Raw genomic sequence first — 19605 nt, 5'->3', positions numbered from 1 at the left:
GACAATGGAAGCATTACATTTTGGGGAAGGAAACGGTCATCCACCAAAACCACCGACCCCTGCAATTCATACAGACGTAAGGAAAGTTACAGAATGATCGCCATCAGAAGTGATCCACATACCTGCAATAGTTCCATTTCAATATCAAGTACAAGAAGGGAAACACAAATAATGTTGTAGACTGCCTCAACCGACCATTGATCATGGCATTGACCACCGTTCTCAACTCTTGTGGAAACAAGACTTCTGGTTGGCCACTTCTCTACAAAAGCGACCCAGAATTCGGCCACACATACCATACGCTCTTGGAGGGTTAGCAAGTTCCAGATTTTCACCTCCAGGATGCTTTGTTATGCCACCTGGGACACCTTTGTGTTCCTTCAAGCGAGTGTGCGAAGATGATTTGGGAAGCGCACTACATTTGAGCCATTAGGTATTTCGGGTCGAGAAAATGGTGGCAGTACTGCAAAAGTATTTCTATTGGTCAAATCTTTGACAAGATGTTGGGAAGTACATCAGATCCTGCACCATTGCCAAATCGACCATCAAGAATCAAGGTCTCTATACTCCGCTGCCTACCCCTAGTCGATCTTGGGGATCCATCTCCATGGATTACATGTCAGGCCTTCCTTCTACTAAGCATGGCAACGACTATGTTTTTATGTTCATTGACAGATTCTTGAAGATGGCCATTATGGTGGCCTGCAAGAAGAATATCACAGTAGAATCCACTGCTAAACTCTTCTTTGAACGACTGTGGGTACACATTGGGATCCCATAGTTTATCATCTCAGATCGAGACAGAAAGTTCCTCAGTACATTTTGGTCCAGTCTTTGGTCGATTCTAGACACCAAGCTCACTAAGTCCATAGGTTTCCATCCCCAAATTGATGGCTAGACAGAGGTCGTCAACAAGATGATCGGATACATTCTATGTGTGTACAACTCAAAGCATCCACGCACATAAGATGAGAGCCTCCCCTATGTCTAGCACAACTACAACTAGGCTCTCCACGGCTCGACTGGCCACAACCCTTTTCACGTGGGCTTGGGATTCAAACCACTATGTCCCATTGATGTGGCCATACCATTTGCAGTGACTCGGGAGGATTTGGCTCATGTCCAATCCGAAGCCGATAAGGAAAATAGCTTCATTGAGCACATTCAACACATCCGCCAATAGGTACATGACATATTGGACAAATCCAATGCTAAGTACAAGTAGCGGCATGATCAACATCAGGTGACACACAAGTTCCAGGTGAGCGACAAAGTTTGGCTACATTTGCAGAAGGAGTGCCTCACTAGGCCCCACCACAAGATTTGCCTGCTTCGATATGGGCCATACACCATCACCAAGGTTGGGGAGATAATGCTTTTGAGCTTAGCATTCCCCCATTCCTTGGCATGCACCCAGTGTTCAAAGTGGGTCACCTTCGGCCATACTTTCCACCATTACTAGACACATCCGATATTACAGAACAACTCACACCAATAGAGTTAAATCCAGACTGCATGGAACAAGCTGCAACTGATTAGATCATGGACATGCAGATCAAGAACACTCACCAGCAAAAGATCCAACTGTATCAAGTTGTTAAAGCTGGCCAACTCCTGCACCAAGGAAAATGGCTCACTAAGGACCAAGTTCAGCAGAAGTTTCCTCATCTCAAGGGGGAACTCAACGCAATGGAGACCATTGATTCCTAAGGGGGGAGGAATGATCTAGGTGGATATTGGTGGCCACCCGCCTATTCCACGTGGAACCCCACCATTGTTTCTTTCAGTTTTTTATTTTCCTTAATTGTAGCAAAGATTACTATTTTTGGCAGTTTTTCGGGTCCTGAACGAGCCGTTTTGAGGCCCTAAACAATGTTTTTTTGGCAATATTCCTCAAAGTGATTTCAATGAAATCACATTTTTAGTAGTAGTGCTTGGAGAGATATATCCAATGAGGTATCATGCACATCAAACAGAGATAATAGGACCAAGTTAAGACCCCAGGAAGTTGGCTGCCCAATTAACCCCAACGAGTCCCATAAACTCTTAGTGTTACATCTCGGGTTAGGTTTTTGGTTGTTTATGATTTTCTCTTATTGTTCAATAATAAAAAGGTCCTTGAGCCTCATTGTAACTCAGCTCAAAGGCATGTAGCCGCCACATCTCTTCTAAGAGATAAGCTACCATCGCCAAAGCTAGTCTCATTTCCATTCTGTTTATAAGCATATTTCATTATTTGACATTAATCAAAGATATTGTTATTTCTGTTGCATCTCTGTATTTATGGTTATATCTTTAATTTCTTTCATTCCTGTTTAAGCTCGGATCAAAATTTTTTCATAGTTAAATTAATTATGCATCGGTGACATAAATTTCCTTCTACACCCCCATTTTGATGCCTATGCATCGTCCTCCACACATCCTTCAGACAATGACCTTTTATAGAGTGCAAACTCAAAGCCAGAATTAACAACAAAGACAAAGGATTAAAATCAAGGAAATTTAGATTTGATTGCGTATTTTCTTGCTAAAGCGATTTTGTAAACATAGAACCGAGGATTAGAATCGTAATTCGCCAAGTTTACTAGAAATTGTAAAATAGGTTGGAGTTTAGGGCACGTGATCTTGGAGTTGTAGAACAGGAGCTAGAGTAGGCAATGCTCTGGATTTTCTCATCAATTTGGTCTCAAAACATGCTAAAATGATTCAATCTAAAGCATGAGTCCATTTCAACCTTCTAAATCAAAAAATGTGATACTGAAATTGAATATGAAGTGAAATTGGGAAACGAAACATTGAGTTTTCATTTGGATAATCTCGCTCACGCAGAGGACGAAAATGTTGAGGAAGACACTAATGAAGAAGATGATGATATCATGACCATTAACCAAGGTTCACCCCCCCCCTCAGCTTGGGCTAGAAGTTAATGAAGCCCTCATCGCTTTTGATGTTGAGGATATGTAGTAATTTAGATAGTTGTTAGTGTTTTTTTACGCAATTGTGAATTTTCTCAATCCTTCTTCAAGTTTTTGAACATTAGAACAAGAAATTTTGCCTAAATTCAAAAATAAAAATAAAAATAAAAAATAATTTCCATCCATGTCATTTATCTGTGTTATTGATTTATTTGTTGTTTTGTTCTCGGTAATTTAATTTCAAAATATTTCCGCAACTTAATTTGCAAAGTTGTTTATTTTCCTTTCCGGCTAACGTAAGCATTTATTCAATAAATGGACATACATACCCTAATAATAATAACATATCAGCATTAATAGTTTAACATTAATTTCCCTATACATCCCTCGTTCTTCCGAAAATACAGTAGCCTAATTTCGTTCCTGTCGAATAAACAATAAAGCTTCGCACAAAAAAACATAGTAATATTAACTATTATTCTCTCCCGCACATACCTTGATTCAATCCTCATACCAATGCTCAGAGCAATAACACATTGTCAGGGACTCGTTAAACCCATTATTCTCCCACACATACTTCGTTTTCCATATTTTTTATCGTCTCGATGTCTGTCTTCAGATAAAAAGAAAACTTGTATGCTTCTAATATAACACAAATGCATATGTATGACAATTCACAACAAATATATTGTGTGCAAAAATCTCAAAAAATAACATTAATTTCCCTATGCATCCCTGGCTCTCAGCATAGTAAAATATTTGCACAATGAAAATTTTGTCGCTTCTACAACCCCCTCCAAAATTTCACTACATTTAAACTTTGGAGCCTACTATCACCGTCATATCGAGTGTCGCTTTGACCATCAAATGTCATCTTATATTATTCTATATATTTCAAGTGTCCTTGAATGCTTTCAAGTGTCATCGCATTTATTAGCACATCTTTAGGTGCATTTCATAATCGTAACATCTTTGTTTTTAAAACAACACTTCTGGGTCGCAATCGCACACACTTCACTCTTCATACTTCAAGACTGTGTATAAAGTGGCATTTTGATGTATATTTATCATTGTTCAAGATTGTCTAAGTTTTCTCGATGAGTTGGTATGTGTCAGACATGATTTTATGTCTAAACTCATCATGTTCATCCCTTTCCCTATATCTCAAACTTAGACAAATCTTTAGTTGAAGGCAAACCCATTGAGGCCAAGAGTGCACTAGCACACTTTAAAGCCTTGATAATGGATCCTTAATTGTTTGAAAGTGTTCCATTCACCCTCCAAGAGTACAAAGCACATTCCTTAAGCCTCTTCCTCCTTCCTTGCTGTGTTGCGCTCTTTAAGAGACTAAGTCTTCCTTGAGTGCACTCCTTTGACTCGAAGAAGTACATGATTGCACCTAAAGGCCTTAAGCTTCTCCCTTCAACCTTCCCCAATTCCCCATGCACCCTTCAAACCCTTTGAGCACATGAGCACACTCCAAAGGCATGAAGCTTCTCCCTTCAACCTTCATACTTGTGCCACGTGCCCTCTTAGGCCACGTGAGCACATGAGTGCACCCCGAAGGCCTGAATCCTTCATCCTTCAACCTTCAAGATTGTTCCATGTACCTTCAATCTCTCCCTTGAGTGCAAAATGCACTTGGGAAGCCCAAAGCCTTCCACTTCATCCTTCGAACTAGTACCCTACCTTAACTGTCTCCCTCTATTGAGTGCATGTCGAAGCCTTTCCCCATCATCCCTTCAGCCTTTTAAAGTGTCCCCATAAGCTCTTTTTATCCCTATTGATCACACTAAAGATGCATGAACAAAAAATATGCATAAAATCTGGTAGACTAGGAGATTTTCAGGCTTATTATTACTTGTCATTAGTGATTGTAGATAAAGGTATCCCAAGAACAACATGACAAGCACGCACGAGGAAGATCAAGCAAAGATAACAAACAAAGGAAGCATGGAAAGAATGAAGAATACACTTGAATCTTGATGATCAAAGCACCCCTAAGGCTCCATTAGATCAAAGACCCTTTGGAGGGTGAGGACATCAACAATTTAAGTTGCATGAAGAACGAAGATACAAGTGGCAGCCATGTCACCACTAGAGAAATCCCATGTCATCAGTCACTATTAGTCCCAATCATCAAAGATAGTGACATGTCACCTTCTCATCACATGATGATGTGGAATTCATGATGTATTATCATAACCATTGTAAATACAAATAAGTGGAAGTCCAAGAGTCATGCATGAGCTAAAGAGTCAAGGAAGTCCAAAAGACATGTAATACCAAAAGTCATATGTAATTCCAAAAGATTTGGAATTCCAAAACTTGTATAATTCGAAAGGTCATTAGAAGTTGGAAAGTCAAGAGCCATGAGGATGTGAAACGTCATGCCTCAAGCTATAAAAGGATCCTCATTTCTCATGTAAAGGACTTTTAACCTTGGCTTGTCCCACAAGGCATTAGAGAGACAAAGTTAGTATTTTTGTGGAGCAAGTAGTGGCTCTAATGTTCCACTATTGGAGCTAGTGGTGTTCATTGTATTTATGTATATTGGGACTTCTGCTTAATATTGAAGCCTTCTAGGCCAACACACTTTCACACATGGATTGGGAATGCTTCTAATACTATTCTTTGAATGTTGATGGTTCATGTTTGCTTTCATCTATACTAGAGTAATTAAAGTATTTCGGTGACTTCGGTGCTTCTTGTTGGAAATGCGTTGTAATGTTGTAATGATCGTCACATTTATGTGAGCTACTTCGCTTGATGTTAGATGAGTCTTTCTTATTTATGTGTGTGTTCGTTAAGGTAGTAGAGGCTCACTTTATTTCCCCCTCTACAGTAAGAGAACCTTGATACATCTACAATTGAACATCACAAGACGCACTCGCTGGCTCATTCAATAGGACATTTTCACTTTTCTCTCGTGTTGATAGCTAAAGCTAAGGCATATTTTTAAGTAAACAGTAGTCGAGATGTATTTAGAATGGGACTCCTACACCAAACTGTGTGAGGTCTAGTTGGGTGTAACACCCTTCTCCCACATCTACCCAAGCAACCGCCCAGACAGGGTAAACATGCAACAAGATGCCATTATGATATGATTCGACCTCCTAAGTGACATTAAGGAAGTGGAATTGATGGAAACACACCGTACAGACATTCAACATCAGCTTCAGGACCCCTAGGAACCCTGCCAACACTTCAGGCAGCTTGCCCATGTGTCCCACTAAGCTTTTGGACAACTTAACCCCCAATCACTCTCATGTTATAAGCATGACAACGTCCAAAAACCTCCAGTCGCTCTCATAGGCTTGCCTGCCAGCGTCTAGAGACTCTTTTTGTCAGTTGTCTGCTAGCGCCCCTGGGATTTGAGCCACCTTTTCAGACCCAGAGACCAGGTCACTTCCCAAAATTTCATGATAACTTTATAACAGTAAAATAACATGGGAATGATAGTACTAAAGCAAATACTTGTTTTAAGACCTTGACCAGACCCCTATTAGCCATGATAGCCATTTCGTCAAACATATCATGAATATGTAATCTACATGTGTAAATAACAGATATGAGCATAGGGGTCTCATACTTATCTGAGATTTTCCATGAAGCATTAATGCCTCGACACATTAACCATCATTCCATCCATTAGTTCATAGATACATTGATCATTCAATTACAAGTGAAAACATGGTGAGAGCCATACATAACTGTTCTCATAAAACATATGCATAACCAACATACTAGGTACAAAAATATCAATGAAATCACAACCATATAAACCTCATATAATCCAGTATAATGCTCATAGAAATAAAAGGAGAAATAGCCTCTTATTGATGATGCAAAATCCAACTCGGGATGGGACTTCCACATTCCACCCGACCATAAATGGCTAAGCCAAATATCTCTTCAGCCATTCACCCCCTACCATATTCCAAGCATGTATGTGGGATCTCATACAATACATCAACCAAAACTCATCTAAGGCTTCCAAAGGCCATCCACCTAAACCCATCAAACAGTGATTCCACCTCATGGTCGAACATCACAAAACCATCATCAGATTGGTCTCTATCTGAGCCTTCTAGGGCTCCAGAGCATTTGTCCAACCAAGGCTACAGGACTAGTAACTCAACCCACAACTTTTACTGGGCTCCAAAGATTTTGTACAACAATGGCTCTAGGACTAGTAACTCAACCCACTAAGGGCTCCAGAGGGTTTTTCTAACCAAGGCTATGATACTAGTAACTCAACCCAAGTTGTTCTAGGGCTCGAGAGCGTTTGTCCAACCAAGGCTCTAGGACTAATAACTCAACCCAAGTTAGGGAAACATGAGAACCAACAAAAATAAAGCAATGAAAATAAACCCAATGATCCGGATTTAAACAGGAACGCAACAAATTACAGACATAACCATAAATACATAGGTGTAATAGAAATAACACTTCATTTCATTAGTCTAAAATACTTAAATATGCTTACAAACAGAAATGGAAATAAACTAGCTCGGGTGAGGGTAGCTTAACTCTGAGAAGAGATGTGGCAGCTACATGCCTCTGAATTGTCTTACAATGAGCCTAGAAGGCCTATTTATTGCTGAGAAACAATGGAAAACCCTAAATGTCCAAAAACCTAACCCTGGGAGAAGAAGCGCCAAACTATGGGCCCCATTTTGGGTAAATTGGTACATCAATTTCCAGGGGTCGTAACTTTGGCATATGATCTCACAATACCTCGTTAGAAAGATCTATCTGAGGACTACAAATTTGGGATGAGAAACACGGTCCATGGACCCATGTTGCTCCCAGTTTTTGCAAAAAATGTCATTTAGGGCTTCAAAACGGCTCCAAAAGTTCAGGACCTGAAAAACTGCTAAAAATAGTAAATTGTGCTATAATTAAGGAAATTGAAAAACTAAAAGAGATAGTTGTGGGGGTCCAAATGGTATAGGTGGGTGGCCACCAACATCCACCTAGATCACCCACAATCACCATGGTTATCCAAGAAATGGAGAGACTAGGCAATCCACTGTCATTCCTGACCATCCTGCATGCCAATGACTGATCACACCAACAAACCACATGCATATGCCATGAATGCCAAAACTAGTGAAGGAAACATACATGCAACTCAGTACCTTTAAGAAAGTCTGATGTAGTCGTTGATCTCAGTGCCTTCTTACACTTTCCTGCTCTTCGTTTTCCTTGTTGCTCCAAGAATCCAAGTATGTCACACCCTCCAAGAGTGCTCCAAGAAAAATCTAAGTCTCCAAGAGTATGAGAGAGAGAGAATAATGAGAGAGTTCCAAAATTGAACTAACAAAAGGTTACCAACCGATCCTCATAAGCCTATTTATGAATGTGGCCTTTATTTTCTTCATTTTCCATTATTTTCCTTCATTTTCCAACTCACATGCAACCTATGACCTTTCACCTCCTTTTTCTCCTAATTTCCATTATTTTCATAAATAAATGTTCCAAAAATTCCATTTTTCCTTTACAAATCCTTAGCCATTGCCTTTGCCAATTTCCTTAGCCATAATAAACCGAATGAACACACACTAAGATGTTTATCCCACCATTGAGCTTGGAATATGTGTCCCATCACTGTGGCCTTATATATTTTTACATGAGTTTTTAACCAGGGTTCTTACAAGACCCTCCCCCTTGGGGGAACACCGTCCTCGATGTTCAATGACACTTATAACCAAAACGATTAATGAAAACAAAAAATATTGCCCATGGAGCTTTATAACACAACTCATTGTATTATTTACAATGACCATCTGCTGAAACATGACAATCATATCGTTTACTGGAGCTTTATTACATAGCTCATTACGGTTTTACAATAACGACATATACACATACAAATTTGCTTCACTCGTCAAATAACCATATTGTCTATGGAGCTTTATAAACCAGCTCGATACAATATTTGCAATAATATACAGATATGCACATTTACTCAACCAACAATAAAAGGATATGATGCATGCATCCACAACAAGGGAATCCAGAGGCTCACACCTCCACCCTCAAAGTAATACCAGGATTCATCTCCTTCCCAGGAAGTCTCGAATCCACTGCAAATTCAAATTGGCATCCAATGTCTAGCACTGCAATCCAGCGCCGCTTGTCTTCTTAGTGAACAGTTATCGACTCATTGTTCCAGGGCGCACTCCCAATGTGCATCTCATTTCATCTTGCAATGCTAATGACCAAAACAAATCCATCCACAGTCTTCCCTTCTCTGCTACACAGCCCCTCAGGAAATCTGGTCAACCCCTTCTGTGCAGTCACTCACCTTCCAAGTTCCGCTTGCACCCTCATCTCAGGCAGTCCATCCCATGGCAAGGCTTCCTCACATCGGAAGATACAAAAATCAAGGCATATCCCTACCTTGAAACCATTGTATCGGTCATAACATGCTCATGGAAATCAATGGACATTATTAAGTACCAGTGTCCCACAATGGCCCTGCTCCTGAAGTGCTCTACTAGCATACTGCTGCATGTTCCAATTTATTTCGTTATTGCTGCAAATTCTTACAATCGATTTTGGCCACTCAACAGGGAATGTTCATGCATTCTTGTTCCAAGCACATAATTTCTATTAGACTAAAAATAAATTTAAATAACTTCAAATCATACCTCATTGGTGGTTCTTCAATAAGGTACACTTGCAATCTTGTTTACTTCCTGTCACAACAAGTCAAACTAGCATCTTTGATCAAATCATCATGTATAAACATATCACATCAGGTTAGCTCAGAACACAACCATCATAGATCAACATCATAAATCACATGTAACCATCATAAACCAAAATTGTAGATCACATGTAATCATCATAGACCAAAATCATAAATCACATGCATAGTAAAACTGAATAAAATACTGATACTTATCCTTTAATCAATCCTTGGTGCCACCTTTGTCCTTATTTTGTATGCACACTAGATTGGTTGCCACGCCCAATAAACACCCAGTGCCTTATCCTTAACCATGTGCACATACACATAGTGTGCATCGCACCCATACCACCACACACGACATACAACACCATGAAATACATGCATCTACACCTAGTTTACAACACAACACAATACATATTCCTATGTTCGGTGTATGGCACAACACAACACCAATGCGCACACAATGTACATCACAAGGCATACATTTGTACACAACAGCGACACCTCAAAAATCATACACATACACCCAATTACAACATAATTCATACATCTACACCCGATATACAATGCCACACAATACGTGTACTTACACCTAGCATACAACAGAACAAAATACATGTACTACACAAGGTACAACGCAAGGAATACACAAGTCATGATACCACGACTACACAATGCACATAAATAGTACTACATGCCCGCAATATATCATGTATGCCATGCACATAATACCACATATACAACATGTACACAGTACCACTTGTCCACCGCACCACCTGCACAATGTGTGCATGGCATCACATGTACACGGCACCACCTGCACAACGTGTACACAACGTCGCCTGTACATTGCACCACCTATAACATGTGTACACATTACCACATGCACAACATGTACACGACACTACATGTGCACATCACCACATGCACGACATGTACACAACACTACCTGGACACAATGCCACTTGTACAACATGTACATAGCACTACATGCACACATCACCACTTGTTCAATCATGCACACAACACCATATGTACCTAGAACCACCTGTACAACATGCACACAACACCACAGGTACATAACACCGCATATCCAACATGTACATAACATCATCTATACACAACATTGCATATACAACATGTACATAGCACCATCTATACCCAGCATCGCATATGCAATATTCACACAACATTATATGTACCATCCTGTACATAACAATGCATAAACAACATGTACACACACTATATATGTACAACACCGCATGCACACAACGACACATATGCAACATGTACAACATATGCACAAAAATAGTACCACACATCCAAAACCACATTGTCTTTACCAAGCAACTTTGCTTCCATGTCTTATCCATGCTTGTCCTAGCGTGTCGCAGACCACACTGCTTTCACTTTTTTGATGTATCCCTCGGTATAACTTTTCCATAACATAAGCATAGATATAATACAGGAATACAATATAAATCCATATTCACATGATACCAACCTCATATATTTTTCATGGCTACTCTTCCCACTTGATTCCTGATAGCCAAGAACCTCTTCCTGCCATTCGCTTGTGTAAGCAATCATTCCTCCACAGGAATGATCCCTGTCAGACAGTGCCATACATACATACATACATACATGCATATATATACATAAATATTATCATTTAACAATCATGATCTATGATGACGCTGTCAAACACGACATACATGTATACATATATAAACATTAACACAATCATGATCACAACATAATTACCAAATATCATAAGGTCAAGGTTAAGAGAACACCCTTTATCTGTGCACACCATGTACAACTTTGAGAGCAATCATTCCCAATGTAGTTAGGGCATCTGATGCCTCAGATCCATTTACTTCACCTTTCATGTTATCTTTCTCATGACTATCTTGCCACTGCCCATTTACACCAATGGACCAAACCAGTCCAACAGATTGTCATAGTCTTACCTTCCACTATGCTTACTTATGAACGGATCTTCATCTGAATCTTACATTACCTTTCAGGTACCACACATCACTCCCTGAGCTCCATTAACTATCCTCTTTCCCAACCAATCCCAAGACTCAAAACTTAAAAGGCAAGCAGAAGAAACAAACAAGAAGAAAACCATGAAAATCAATAACAATACGACACCACAAATAAGGTGGCATGATCATGCACTAGACATTAAAAAAAACTGCAAATCAGGCGCAAGAAAATAATAAAAGACCAAAAGGACAAGACTTACAATAGAAACCATGACTCACTCCCCATGGTTCCCAGTGCTTCCAAAGGAAATCTCAACCTGAGACTTCTTCAATATTTCATGGAAGTCTCTTTACCATGCAATCCCCTGCATCATGTTGTCATGAAAACATAACAACATACTTGTTACCTTACCTTGTTGTGCCAAGCTCATTTCCTTGTAAATAAACACGTTCATGCCATCTCTCAAGGGGCTCCAATACCCTTGACGAATCCATCCTTAACTAGAGACTAGCTAATATACCTATCAAATACATGTTCATGAATATAGCATATATCCCCCATAATGTTAGACAAAGATTAAGGTTAGGAAGACTTCCTTTATGTAAAGCACTCATTCATTTGGAATTAGGGTTTCCAAACATAGCCAAAGGAATTCTTTGTTGATTCCTTTCTTTTACCTTTTTACCTTGTTGCAATTGAGTCTTATTATATGTTATTACTTCACCTAGTTGTTAAGTATATAAACACATCAACTATTACTTTGTCATGCTAACACCACGCATGTTTGGAGGACTGCGCGCTCTGGCGATCCTGCGCCCTGCTGCGCCTCTGACCCGAACTCTCTGCGTGCCTGCGTCTAGCAGCGCTGCTGCTAGGCTGCACCCTCCTTCTGCTTGACCTCCCCTCTCGCCTAGGGCCTCCTGCCCTCCTTTTCCTCTGGGGCCTTCTGCCCTCCCCTCCTTTTGGGCCTCCGCTGGAGCGCCTTCTGCACTGCTGACCTAGCCCGCAATGGATCCACCCATTCAGGATCAGGAAGACCTGGAGAAGACCTTTGCTTCGCTCATCCCAGAGAATACCTCGGAGAAAATCCGCCCTACAGCTTCAAAGTTTATCAAAAAACTTGATGAAATCCCGGAAGTCTCGCTCCCTCCCGCCCTCCCGAGGAGAGCTGCTGTTGCCTTAGCTGAACGTGGCTTGGTAGGACAGTTTACGGGACTATGGCCTTCTCCCCGCACAGTTCAACGTTGGGTAGAAAGGAACTGGAACTCGATGGTCCAAGGAAAGATAGCAATAAGGTTCTGCGGGAGGGGATTTTTCACCTTCCTCTTCGAATCAGTGGAGGATCGTAATCTCATCTTCAGAAACGGCCCATACTTTATGGATACCAGAGGCCTTTACCTCAACAGATGGACTCCTGACTTTGATCCTGAGATGGATGTTCCCAATGTTGTTCCTGTTTGGGTCCGCCTTCCGCATCTGCCTCTCCACTGCTGGGGAGATGAATCGGTGAAAGCCATTGGGAACGTTGTTGGGAAATATATCGATAGATCGGAACCAAGGGAGAACATGCACGCATGTGCACGGATATGTGTCAAAGTTGATCTTGGGAAAGGGTTACCGGAAGCAATCAAACTTAAAGTCGACCAGTGGACTCACATACAGCAAGTGGACTACGAGCAGCTGCCTTTCAAGTGCAAGGTATGTCACGAATATGGGCACTTTGCTAATAGATGTAGTAAATATAAATCAATAGACTCTGATAACAATGTTGAAGCTCCTGAAGAAGCATGGGAAATAGTCAAGAAGAAAAAATCAAACCCCCCTCCAGGAGCATCCACAAAGCCCCCCTCTAAAACCCCCATCCCCCCCTCCCAACCCTCTGGTTCTGGCCCTTCCTTCCCCATTTCCTCCAATCCTTTCGAAACTCTATCTGCAGAGGATCCCCCTTCCCCGAGAGGCCCTAAGGCAACTCCTCCCTCTCCCCCCCAGAACTCTCCTCCCCCAACTGTTGAAAGAATTCTAACTAGGAACAAGTCGAAGGAAAACACCACATCCACTGATCCTCCCAGAAAAGTTGGAAGGAAATCAAACAAGGAGATAAGGGACGAGAATGCTGCAAAAGAAATGGCCACAGGGACCCAACAGCCAATGGATACATATCTAGATAAGACCAAAGGAAGTGGAGAGAAGATGAAAGAGAAATGCGGGGCCTACAACAAACAAAGTAAATGATGATTTTGGTCTCTTGGAATTGTAGGGGGATGGGCTCCTCCCTAAAGGCTAATTCAGTCCGAGACCTCTTTAAATCAGAACATCTAGACTTTCTCCTACTCCAGGAGACCAAAATTACCGAACAGGAATTTCAAACCAGCATGAAAAGAAGCAGAAGTTATGAAGGAATAGCACTGAGCGCAGCAGGTGCCTCAGGAGGAATAGGAACAATTTGGGACAAAAACAAATGGAAACTCAAAGAACGCAGGCAAAACAGATGGTGGATAAGACTAGATATGCAAAACATAACCATGACAGAAGAATACACAATTTATAATGTCTACGCCCCCCCCCCCCCCCCCCTGCCCCCACTTTAGAGAAAAAGCCTCTTGCTGGGAGTCAATCACCTCAGATCTAATGACTGCCCAGGGAAGGAACATCTTCCTGGGAGGAGATCTGAATTTAATAAGGAATGCGGAAGAGAAGATGGGTGGGAATTTCTTTGCAGACCCCTCAAGAGATGCATTAGAAAAAATCATTCAAGATCACAGTCTTGTTGACATCCTTCCTCAAAATGGGTGTTTCACATGGTCCAATAAGAGAATAGGCAAAAATAACATAAAAGAGAGGCTGGACGGTATCTTGGCTCAATAAAGAATCGTGGCTAATTTCTCAAGGATCCAAAGCACAATTATACAAGGCTATATATCAGACCATAAACCAGTGGCATTGCATCTAGTCAAAGGGGAAAATATGGGACCGATTCCCTTTAAGTATAACAGAGCATGGGACAGCAGCGAAGATTTCAGAAATTTGGTAAAGGAGCACTGGGCAATAGAAATCTCGGGATCCCCTCACTATATATGGGAAACCAAGCTCAAGCTCCTCCAGACAGCTATCAAACAATGGGCAAGAAAATACGCAATAGAAGAAGGGAAAAAAAAAAGCTGACCTCCAAATGAAACTAGCACAGTGGAACCAAGAAAAGGAAAGAGGCCAAGACACAGAAGAAGATCAAATGAAAGAAAATGAAATGTATAAGGAGCTCTACAAACAGAATCGAATGGAGGAGGAAGAGCAAAGGTAGAGATCACGATGCCTTTGGCTCGAATCAGGAGATAAAAATACCTCTTTTTTTCATAACAGCCTCAAGCTAAGGCGAGCAGGGAACAATATTGAAAGAATAACAGTGGAGGGAAGAGTCCTAACAGAACAAGTGGAAATTAAGGAAGCAGCGTCCCGTCATTTTCAAACTCTTCTAACAGCTGATCCTCATTACTTGGAAAACCCGGATTTCCTCAATATAATTGAGAACAAGATCACTGAAGCTCAAAATGCAGATTTAGACAAGGAGATCACGACGGAGGAGATAGAATGGTCAATACATAGCATGCCCCTGGACAAGGCTCCAGGCCCTGATGGTTTCACAATGGCCTTTTACAGAACACATTGGGAAACTATCAAAAAGGATTATATCAGAATGGCAAAAAACTTCTTCACTAAATGCAAAATGGGCAGCAGCATCAAATCCTCCCATCTAGCTCTTATCCCTAAAGACCCCAATCCACAAACTTTCGATAGATTCCGCCCTATATCTTTATGCAATGTATCCTACAAGATCATCACTAAGATTTTGGCAAACAGGCTTAAAAAAATCCTCCCTTCCCTCATCTCCGAGAACCAAGGAGGCTTCGTCCCTAGGAGACATATAACGGACAATGTCATTATAATTCAGGAGGCTATCCATAGCAGCATCTCTAGAAAGGAAAGGGGCATGATCATCAAGCTTGACATGGCGAATGCCTTTGACCAGGTTAACCATTCTTTCCTACAGACAGTTTTAAAGAAATTTGGTATCTCTGAGTTCTTCATCAGCAGGGTCATGGAATGCATTTCCTTCAACTGGACAGCTCCCCTCATCAATGGTAGGCCATGCATTGCCTTCAAAAGTTCAAGAGGCTTGAGGCAAGGATGCCCGCTATCTCCATTTCTTTACATTATCATGGTTGAAACATTAAGCCTGCATCTGGAGAACAAGCGCAAGTTAAAGGAAATAACAGGGGTAGATATAGTCAGAGGAACCAAGGGGATTAATCACTCCCTTTTTGCAGATGATACTCTGTTAATCGGCGGTGCCTCAAGCCTCATGGCAAGGAGGTTCAAGAAAACACTGGACCTCTTTCTCCAAGCCTCTGGAGGTAAACTTAACAACAACAAGTGCATGATCTACACCTGGAATGTCCCAAGATACATAACTCAGAGAATCTTCGTAATCATGGAAATCCCTGCCCAAGGGAATTGGTCCCATTTTATGTACTTGGGGCTTCCATTAGCCAAGGAAACAATCAAAACTGAGATTTGGGTTAAGCTAATTGAGAAATTGAGAGGGAGGCTTCAGAGCTGGGGTGTGTATTGGCTTAACTTGGCGGGCAGAACAATTCTCATCAAGGCCATCCTTTCAGCCCTTCCAATCTATCAATTTTCCACTACCCTCGCCCCGGCAAGCATCCACAAGCACATGGAGCTGATTATTAGAGGCTTTCTGTGGCAAGGAGGAAAGCAAGACACTAAAAAGTTCAGCTTGGTAAAGTGGGACAAGGTCATTCTTCCCTTAGAAAAAGGAGGGCTCGGAATTAGAATACCAAGACTTGCAAACATGGCAATGGGCTACAAATTGACCTGGAGAATTCTCAATGAGAGGGGAACCTGGTGGACAGAGGTCATTAAGAGAAAATATCTGAATGGGACCAACAGCAATATCCTCTCAAAAACCATCATTGGCAGACAGTGTACACCAGTATGGAAGCTGATCAAAAAGACTCTCCCGCAATTTAAATCCAGTATCTCAAGAGCTCTGGGCAATGGCAGAGATATCAGTATATGGGAGGACAGAATTATGGGCACGGAGGCTAGGGAAGCGCTCCCTAATTTCAGGCCCCTGCAACGGTGGATGACAGAGGCAAATCTCAAAACCCTTTATGATATCTCTCTTTGGGATCAGAACTTCTGGATAGGCTGGAGACCTCTCTCTCTCCCCAATGACCTCAAGAACCTCTGGGTCGATTTTAAGACTTCACTCATAGGCTCAGCCCCCACAAACAGAATGACAGATGACAAGTTTGTTTGGGACCCTAATGGGGGAAGTTACACGGTCAAAGAGGGCTATAAAGCACTCCAAAATGCCTCAGCAATTAACAACTGGACATTTCATAAAGCAGTTTGGAGAACTGAATGTCTGCCAAAGGTGAAGCTTTTCAATTGGACCCTACTGCATGGCAAAATCCTTACCGCGGAAAACCTCAGGAAGAAGGGCATTCATGGCCCCTCAATTTGCTGCATGTGCAGGGAGGCGGAGGAAAGTAGCAACCATCTTTTTATAGAATGCCCCTTTGCCAGATCTTGCTGGAAACTCATCACCAGCCCTCTAATTATCGGTGATCTCCCCAACCAGATCACACTCCTTCAGAAAAATTGGGAAAAAAGCTTCCCCCAATCCAACAAAAGCAAAAACCTAGCTAAAAGGATTTGGAACAGTATCCCCTCAAATCTCTGCTGGCAGATTTGGATAGCAAGAAACAAATGCACATTCAATAACAAGAAGCCAAGTATCTCTAGCACTCTGGCCAAAATGATCGCACTCATTTCAGAGACCATTGAAACAAATGGTATAACCCAGGCAGACTTGGAAGGGACAGATGCAAGTGTAAAAGAGTGGTTGAGCAAATTCAATTATGAAACAAGAACTCAAAAAAAGGTAAGCACAGGAAGAGGAAACTTGGACTGGAAGTTGAGAGGTACCAAGGAAGAAGTCAAAAATTGGATACAAAAACAAAAGAGACCCACCCTCCAATTCGATGGGGCATCTAAGAATAACCCGGGCCAAGCTGGAGCTGGTGGAATTATTAGAGACTCTCAAGGAAAAACCATTGTTTCATTCGAATGGGGATTAGGCTACATGTCAAATAATAAGGCAGAGGCATACAGCCTCCTCCTGGGAACCACTATCGCCAGAAAACTTGGCCTCCAAAATCTTCTTATCATGGGCGATTCTGCTATCATCATAGCGGCCATGACCTCAGGGAAAGAATTCAAGCAAATGGCCTTAAACAACATCAAAGGTAGGATAATGGAAAACATCAGGAGTCTCAGTGGAGTCACCTTCAAGCACATTTTAAGAGCAAACAACATGGAGGCAGATGAACAAGCGAATAAAGCTACAGGCAGACAAACTGGCCAGGTCAGGGAGAATGATTCAGTTTATGAAAAGGATATACCCTAAGCAGGCTTTCCCCATCCCCTCACCCTAGAACATCAGTCACCTCAGGTATCATCTCCCCCGTATCTGGTCCTTTCCCATATCTTCCTCCTCACCCTCAAATCACCTCGACTGTCCAACCTTGTACCAAAGGAGAACAAATCGCCCTAAGGATCCGACTCATACCATTAAGTACTGTCTCATCATGACTTATCTCCTGATCAGCGCAGTCATTCTCAGGATGCGTGATCGTGCCCATCCCCTCCGCATGCGCCTCGAACGCATCCAAATCATTTCAGAGGATCTCCCCCCTCCCAAGATCAGATCCTCTCAGAATCGGTTCAAGCACCAGCGGAACTTCTCTGTTTCTATATATTGCACTCTGGTCCTCAGTATCTCCACAGTCTGTGGCATTGCAAGGCATCTCCACTGTGATCTCATCAAGCGATGGCTCCATTCTGAACTCTCCAAATCTCATCGGGATCTAGAGCTTCGCCCTTCACATCTGGTAACTGTTGGTTTATGCTCTGTAGTTTTATTTATAGCTGACTATTTGCTCTTCGATCGTTGCAGAGCCCTTGGTATTACCTCGCTGCACATCCATCTCCATCCCCAGCGTCTTTCGCTCCCTCCATCTCGGCTCCACCTTCTCTGTAATATCGCATCTCTACCCTATATTCCTCTTCTCCCCGACTTCCACCTCTCTTCTCATTTTTCAGACTCTCCCATCCATTACAAAAACATGGCGGATCAACATGAACAGCTGAACGCTCAGGAGCCAGCAATTAATACAATCGACAGGCTCTTCAACAATGAGTGCACCATGTGCAAAACCCACACTTTTATGATTAACAGATTTGTTAAGCATTTTAAGGATCTGAAGGACGATTATGAAGCTGATAGTCGATCAAAGCGGAAGAAACTGGAGAAGCATAAGGAAGAGATTGAAAATCTGAAAGGAAGGTGTAGCCATATGGAAGAAGCCATAGAGCAGATCAGAGCTCTTTCCCAGAGCTATCAAGCTGAGGCCTCTACTAAAGCTAGTGCCAGGAGAGATCCCATCCCTGATGATTCGGTTACCCAAAAACTTCCTTAAAATTTATGGTCTGTAAATTCTGTTGGCCAGGTGGTGCTTTTGTTAGGCAATATAGCCGTTTTCTCTTCAATTTCAGTCATCATAGAGGCAGAATCGAGGAAAATGGGTCTGCGCACCCGGTTTTGATCCTCTTCGCCCAAAACACCGATATCTATGTACTAGAATTATGCTTCTAAGTTTTTATAATACAAAGTAACCGAATTTGTTAAAAAAAAAACACCACGCATGTTTCCTGCAAATACTCACACATGTCAACCACATGTTCCAAATATTAAGACAATCATATCTATCAATTTGAAATCAACCCTTACCACGACTAACAATCATGCAATAATCCATAGTCAAATCATAGTCATTAGACATAATGCTACAACTATCACCTACTTACACTCAAGTGCATATCAACTGTCTCAACACATATGTGTTAGTA

General features: G+C 41.6%; 1 protein-coding gene across 1 annotated transcript; it reads left to right on the top strand.

Moving 5' to 3' along the window:
• Nucleotides 1-12621: 12621 nt before the first annotated feature.
• LOC149251015 (uncharacterized) lies at nt 12622-18103 on the top strand. The gene is made up of 2 exons (XM_089453814.1): nt 12622-13274; nt 14971-18103. The coding sequence occupies exons 1-2, from the start codon at nt 12622-12624 to the stop codon at nt 18101-18103; spliced, it is 3786 nt and encodes a 1261-aa protein (XP_089309940.1).
• Nucleotides 18104-19605: the final 1502 nt, after the last annotated feature.

This window comes from Pinus tabuliformis, chromosome 7 (assembly GCF_031772625.1).
Source record: "Pinus tabuliformis cultivar Carrire ecotype Pingquan chromosome 7, CPIR1, whole genome shotgun sequence".
NCBI classification, from domain to species: Eukaryota; Viridiplantae; Streptophyta; class Pinopsida; order Pinales; family Pinaceae; genus Pinus; species Pinus tabuliformis.
Note: the sequence above shows the minus strand (reverse complement) of the source record. Positions and strands in the feature narration are given on the sequence as shown.